Here is a 7,283-nt window from a genome sequence, read left to right on the forward strand (position 1 = left end):
TTTATAATTACTTTTTTTTTTCCAAACTGAGTTCTGTGGTATATTCAACAGGACACAACTGACGTGTGCAATGAATTTGCTGACACCACACCTTAAAACATTGATGCTATTGAAAATGTAAACAATAAAAAATTCTTCATTCACCCCCCCCCCCCCCTCAGTTTATTTGTCTTGTTTTGGGATGGGAGGGCTTTGTGAGTGGGGGAGCAGAAGGATATATCTGTGTATTGTGTTCTGTTTCTGTAAAATGAAAAGTTATAAATAAAGTATTTAAAAAAATTCTCCAAAATTTTGTAGGATTACCTATTTCCAAACTGAGTGTGCTGTAGTATAACGAGCAGAGCACCACTGTTGTGTGCAGCGAATTTGATGACATCACACTAACATTATTGAAAATTGCTATTGAAAATGTTATTGAAAATTAAAACAATAAAAAATTCTCCAAATTTTTTAAAAATTACTTTTTTTTTACAAACTGAGTCCCGTAGTATAATCAGCAGGACACCACTGATGTGTGCAGTGAATTCAGTGACACCACACCTTTTTACAGTGAATTTATTGAATATTTTTGTGTGGGTTTTTTTTTTGTGTGTAGCTTGCGTTTCTGTGCTGTCTAAACTGAAATTCCGGTGGGGATTTTTTGTTTGTTTGTTTGTTTGTTTGTTTGTTTGTTTGTTTGTTTGTTTGTTTGTTTTTTTAATGGAAAACAGAAATTCAGAGAAAAAAACTATTTCATAAAATTAGATGTTCTTGGTTAAAGAGGTAAAAAGGGAATTCATTTTGGAAGGAAAAAACAGGGCATGTTTATTCATTTATTTTCCACCAGTAGGCGGCAGTACTGCACTTTTTGTCAACAGGAAGTCCGCCGCTATTTACAGGAAGTGGAGGATAACCTCCGCAGTTTGGTTTGTGATTGGTGTGTTCGTTGTGGTTTTCGCTTTGTTTTGTGTGATGTTTCACAATGTTTTGCGCAGGTTAGTGACAGAAACGGTTGATGTTCGCCGTTACGCGAATTATACGTTTCTGTTACGGAGTCTAGGGGCTGTTTCTGTGTCTGCGCGGAGCTTTTCGGACGTGAAGGACGAAGCTCAGCAGCATTTCGACGTTTCTTTGCTGGACTTCCTCGTATGTCCTCTGTCCAAAAAACCCCTCAGGTGAGTGAGGTTATCTTTAACCTGGCGGAGCCGGGGGCTGAAAAAAGTAAAGACTGAAGGTAAGCTTATGTTCAGTCAGAGGGACCTGGCTTTGACTAAAGTGACGTGCATTGGGTTCCGGTTGTAAGCCTGGCGGCCATATTATGAGGGGCACAACCTGTTTTACTGTAAAATAGTGATGGGTCGATGAGGCGTCATGAAGCGTTTCAACACATTGCCAAACTGTATTGATACTGTGTCACTGACACCTGCTGGACCAAAAAATTCCCTACAGGCACCTGAGTTGACAGACTCAACTGACACTGATTTCATGGCCTAGTATATATACAATAATATAATCTAAGTCATTGTATGTCATTTTGTATCATTTCATATTTTCAGTTAAATTTAAAATCTTTTAAAAATAATTAATGTGAACATGTATCTGAACGTGAAAGTCTAAGTGAACGTGTTGTGAATGAGGATGCTTGTGGACTGGGATTTTATTTTGTTTACAAATTTTTATTCAAAAAAGAAATTGTTCCAAAGTCTTGAATTTGAGTCTGTTACGCTTGTTTGATGCAACTTCTCCAGCTTTAGAAAACACCCGCTCACAGGGCACAAATGAGGCTGGAGTGCAGAGAAACTGGAGTGACAGCTGGAAGAGTTTTGGATATACTGTCTTGTGGCTGTCCCAGTATCTCAGAGGATCCTGGGACCTGGCAATATTGGCCTCTGCCAGGTACCGCTGCACCTCCTGGATGGCATCAGCTGTGGCACTTTTAGTCTGCCTGCCCCCTTCGATGTCAAGATGTTGCCAAAGGTCGTCTAAAATAAACAGCAAACAAATAATGCTGAATATGAGGGCTGAAGGGCTTGAACCAGTTCCCTGAAGGGCTTGAACCAGTTCCCTGAAGGGCTTGAACCAGTTCCCTGAACCCTTCACTCTCCACAGTGTTGAGGGGCTGGCAGTCCTTCAGGATGAACCTCAGCAGAGCCTCATCCAGCTTCTGCTTCCTGGAAGCTTGATGGTTAAAAATGAGGTACAGAATAAATTAATAGGAATTAATTATCAATAAATTAACTGTGAGTAAGTTGTACACTGGCTGTATACCTGAGTTCATCCTGGGTGTATCTGGGACTTCATTCTCATGCCTGGTCCTATAATGTCTCAGCATTGAGGAGGTGGTTTTGTTTAAATAGGAAAGTTCTACTGAACAGATGCAACATTTAGCCTGCAGAGAATAATATGAATAGTAAATTAAGAGTCACTTTAAAATTAATACGAATTCAGATAGATTTATTTCATTCATTCAATATTTATTTCAAGTATTATTTAGATCAAGTGGAAACTCTGAGAGGAGCTGGATGAAACAAGGAAATTAAAACAAATGCCTTATTTTCCGATATGACATCAAAATGATCCCACACGGCGGAAACTTTCCTTTTTGTTTGCTGCTGCTCCATGACGTTTGGTGAATTTGATGAAACACCGCAAAAGATCCGAGATTCTTTTGGCAGATGCATCCCATTGACAGTTGTGCTTCCTTATAAACACAGTTTGGCTACTTTGGTGTGTCAGTGTCAGTTCGAAACAGTTACTGTATCGGTCACGTGACTTTCACAAAACAATACGCGCACCGACACAGGGTTTCACTCTATGAGCTCGACGCATACGCCGACATATCGGTGTTGCTGGACCCATCAGTACTGTAAAAGTCAAGCAACACTGTGACAAAATTACCCTCAGATTTCCCACATTATTGAACTTCTGGCCATTCGCTCATAACTTCCAAATGAGGATTTGGAAATTTTAAGCACCTGAGCATTTTTTAATCAGTTGGTGTTGGTTTGTGCAACATTAACCCTGATCATAATCTTTAGGACAAAGGTGTCAAACTGATTCCAGAAAGGGCCAAGAGGGTGCAGGTTTTTTAACCACCAACTCCACCAGGTGATTTCATTGATTAACATCACTTTGAGCAGGTGGGATGAATTAATCAATGACAATCAACCTGTTAGAGATGGTGGTTACAAAGAAAGCCTGCACCCTTTTGGCCATTTCTGGAATTAGTCTGACACCTGTGTTTTAAGATGTATGTAGCACTCATGAGAAGTCTGGTCTGGCTTCTGTTCGAGCAAATTTACCTGCATCACTGATGTCAGAGCAGGTCTCTGAACTGTTGGACTCCATGTGTGGTCATGTGGTCGATTATGTACTCAGTATGACACATTGTCTCGAGTAGAATTATCACACCAAGAATTTAGTAGCCTGTACCAGTGAAATGACACAGTTCCCAATACCACTGTCAAATAGAGATGATGTTTAAATAATTAATAAAATTGTATGATCCAGCCATACAATAGATAAAGAAAATCTACAGCAGTTAATTAAACTGGTAGTTTATTCAGACTTGTTCTATATATCTTGTCACCAATGGCTGTAATGTTACTTGTTGGAGAAATCAAAAGAAAACTGAGTTTTAATATTAGAGTATTGTGCTACAAATTATTTGACCACTAGATGTCACGATGATGACAAGCTGCTATGGTGACTCCTAATGGAGCAGCACGAAGGATATGTTAGTATGACACGAGTAATGATGCATTTAGTGAAGTGGCTTTTTGTTTTTATTAACAGTGATGAAGTTGCATCACAGCTAACTGTCTCTGATTCCACTGTATGTACTAGCAAGGTGCTACAAAGTGCTGGTTCACAATGCATTCAGGCTAGGCTAATGGACACTTCAAACATTGTACATAATCCAGGCTAGGAGTCGGTTTTATTTCCATGCTTGAAATTTGGTTGTGGAAGAACTGTACGGACAATACCACAGACAATTGGAAAACAAGTATTGTCATGTTTTCAGCGTTTTGGTGCTGTCTTTGCACCAAAGTATCAATTCTTGTGACATCCCTAGTATCAAGGCTAGACTTGGTGCGCAAGTTGGACATTGCATGTGTTTCAGTTCTAGAGAAGTTAAAATTCTCTTGTCCTTGCCCTCCCCCAGGTACGAGGCTAAAACAAATGAGCTGATCAACGAGGAGCTTGGCATCGCGTATCCCATCATCGACGGCATCCCCAACATGATCCCTCAGGAAGCCAGACTCATACAGAAAGATGCAGACACTCCGGTGATGCCTGCAAAAGACTAACAGCTGCTCCACACAAAAAGTCACCTGCTGTTTTAAATTGTTACAGTGAGTGAAACCTGACCGCTGGATCGCCGTCACTGCGTTCTGCTGTGTTCCTGCAGAGTGAGACATTATCTAACCGTCACCATGCTGTACCTATCCTTAATGGTGGGACTGGTCCCGATAGTGTCCCTGTGCGGTTTGTTCTACTCTGCTGCCGTGGATGAGAACTTTCCTCAAGGCTGCACGAGCAGCAGCAGCGTTTGTTTCTACAGCCTGCTGCTGCCGGTCACCATCCCCGTCTACGTCTTCTTCCACCTGTGGAGCTGGATGGGGATCAAACTCTTCAGGCACAATTAGACACCATCGGTTAGGTTAAAGGGGAAAACATTGTGTATTTAACTGCTTTGGAAATTACAGAAAATTCTCAATAAATTTCAACCTGTTTCTTGACTTGAATTTGATTAAACTCAGCAGAATGACTTGCAGTAAATTTTAAGAGGTGAAATAAATCTGCACATCCTCACATTGGGCTTCATTTATCAACATTGCGTAAAAACAGGCGCAGATCTGAGCACATAATTGGTCATACGACAAGACACACGTGTGATTTATGAAACATTCATATCTCACCAATCCCACCGTATGAATGATCGGCTCTTGATAAATGTGGCGGCTGAATTTAATCGTCATTAGCATGTTACGCCCTTAAATATTCATGGTTCGGAATGGAGAGAAGAAGCACTGGGAAGAAGAAAAACTTTTCGAAGATGGAAATCGGCATCCTAACATAGGAGGTGGAGAAAAACAAACTTGTACTTTTTGGCAGTCTGAAAAGTGGAGTCAAAGGCCAGTGGTGGGCACAGATAACCAAAAAATTAACTTTGATAACAGATAATCAGATAACTGAAAAGTTATCTTTTGATAAAGATAAACCACCCAAAAATGTATCACAAGTTACAGATAACCGATAAATTCCAGTGTTGTCTCTGGTACATTTGCAACTACTAACAAACTGAATTTGAGTTTTAACACCACGACCGCTTTTGGAAGCAACAAAAGATTTAATAAGTCAGCATTTCAATGTTTGAACATGTGCCCCCTGCTGGAAGCTACACGGCTGCAGCACTGAAGCACCCTGAGAGCAGACAGAAAGCCAGCTCTGTACCGATCACAATACTCCGGTCAGGCGGAGGTCTTGAAAAATAAAGGCATCCTGACTTACGGTTTTGTGTGAATACTGATAGAATAACTCCATTAATGTTAATTCTGTCATTTGTACAAAGTTAAAATATAACATACCTTTTAATGTTGAATAATGCACTAATTCTGAGGTTTTGTAACACACACAGACAGATCGCAAAGGATTCTGGGTAAAATGTGCCTCTGCTAAACACTGATTGGTTCAATCATTTATTATGTAAACCAACACGTTAATGTGACGTGTGTTGGTGTTTACTGATAATTGAGATAAATGCTTTTGTAAAATATTCTTTTTTTTTTGTAAAAACAGGCATTTTTACGGAGCCCTGGAAGTGTCATCGCAAAATGTTTTACATGTGGAGAGAATGTGCGCACGTTTTATGATGTAAAACATGCACTCAATATTGTTGACACATAAATGTTGGCTTTACACTGCGAGATAATTTTTTTGGACCGAGTTTCAGGTTAATTGCACGTCCTGCATTGTGTAGTGTACATGGAGTAACAAGCTGCGTTTAACATCTGACGACCACCTCCTGATCGCCGATCGTATGGTCGAATGAAAATCAAACCTGTTTGATATTATTCTGGTTGGCCGCCTTGAGGGTATCCTGCTGCTGCAGAGCTACAAGTGTCCAACCGCTCGCACTGTGCCTGTGCAAACACCGCAGAGCTGTCTTGTAATGTTTTTTTGTGGTTTTGTTTTTAAACTTAATTTGTAAAAAATAAATAATACTGCCATGAACACCACTGGCCAGTAGATCAATCAATCAATTCAATCAATTTTATTTATATAGCGCCAAGGCGCTTTATATTGTAAGGCAAGGCCATACAATAATTACGTAAAAACCCCAATGGTCAAAACGACCCCCTGTGAGCAAGCACTTGGCCACAGTGGGAAGGAAAAACTCCCTTTTAACAGGAAGAAACCTCCAGCAGAACCAGGCTCAGGGAGGGGCAGTCTTCTGCTGGGACTGGTTGGGGCTGAGGGAGAGAACCAGGAAAAAGACATGCTGTGGAGGGGAGCAGAGATCAATCACTAATGATTAAATGCAGAGTGGTGCATACAGAGCAAAAAGAGAAAGAAACACTCAGTGCATCATGGGAACCCCCCAGCAGTCTAAGTCTATAGCAGCATAACTAAGGGATGGTTCAGGGTCACCTGATCCAGCCCTAACTATAAGCTTTAGCAAAAAGGAAAGTTTTAAGCCTAATCTTAAAAGTAGAGAGGGTGTCTGTCTCCCTGATCTGAATTGGGAGCTGGTTCCACAGGAGAGGAGCCTGTCATTACATCATCAATAAATGCACAAGTTTACGTTGATATTTTGGACACTTTTCTTATCCCATCAATTGAAAGGATGTTTGTGGATGATGAAATCATTTCTCAAGACGATAATGCATCTTGCCATAGAGCAAAAACTGAAAACATTCCTTGCAAAAAGACACACATAGGGTCAATGTCATGGCCTGCAAATAGTCCGGATCTTAATCCAATTGAAAATCTTTGGTGGAAGTTGAAGAAAATGGTCCATGACAAGGCTCCAACCTGCAAAGCTGATCTGGCAACAGCAATCAGAGAAAGTTGGAGCCAGATTGATGAAGAGTACTGTTTGTCACTCATTAAGTCCATGCCTCAGAGACTGCAAGCTGTTATAAAAGCCAGAGGTGGTGCAACAAAATACTAGTAATGTGTTGGAGCGTTCTTTTGTTTTTCATGATTCCATAATTTTTTCCTCAGAATTGAGTGAGTCCATATTTTTTTCCCTCTGCTTGGTCTAAAAAAGTAACCGTTACTGACTGCCACAATTTTTT

The 7,283-nt window shown here is 40.4% G+C and overlaps 2 protein-coding genes across 2 annotated transcripts; both read left to right on the forward strand.

Moving 5' to 3' along the window:
- Positions 1-873: 873 nt before the first annotated feature.
- Positions 874-4,316, forward strand: LOC117516255 (protein preY, mitochondrial-like). The gene is made up of 2 exons (XM_034177183.1): positions 874-1,154; positions 4,145-4,316. Exons 1-2 carry the CDS (start codon positions 952-954, stop codon positions 4,287-4,289), a joined length of 348 nt encoding a protein of 115 aa, XP_034033074.1. The 5' UTR covers positions 874-951; the 3' UTR covers positions 4,290-4,316.
- Positions 4,317-4,385: 69 nt separating this feature from the next.
- On the forward strand, positions 4,386-4,799 carry LOC117516256 (phosphatidylinositol N-acetylglucosaminyltransferase subunit Y-like). Its single transcript, XM_034177184.1, has one exon. It carries the CDS (start codon positions 4,416-4,418, stop codon positions 4,626-4,628), a length of 213 nt encoding a protein of 70 aa, XP_034033075.1. The 5' UTR covers positions 4,386-4,415; the 3' UTR covers positions 4,629-4,799.
- The last annotated feature ends 2,484 nt before the right edge of the window (positions 4,800-7,283 follow it).

This window comes from Thalassophryne amazonica, chromosome 8 (assembly GCF_902500255.1).
Source record: "Thalassophryne amazonica chromosome 8, fThaAma1.1, whole genome shotgun sequence".
Taxonomy (NCBI): Eukaryota; Metazoa; Chordata; class Actinopteri; order Batrachoidiformes; family Batrachoididae; genus Thalassophryne; species Thalassophryne amazonica.

Coding starts and splice junctions, on each gene's coding strand:
- LOC117516256 (XM_034177184.1), top strand. CDS start 4,416: ATGCTGTACCTATCCTTAATGGTGGGACTGGTCCCGATAGTGTCCCTG.
- LOC117516255 (XM_034177183.1), top strand. CDS start 952: ATGTTTCACAATGTTTTGCGCAGGTTAGTGACAGAAACGGTTGATGTT. Junction 1,155..4,144: donor CTGTCCAAAAAACCCCTCAG/GTGAGTGAGGTT, acceptor GCCCTCCCCCAG/GTACGAGGCTAAAACAAATG.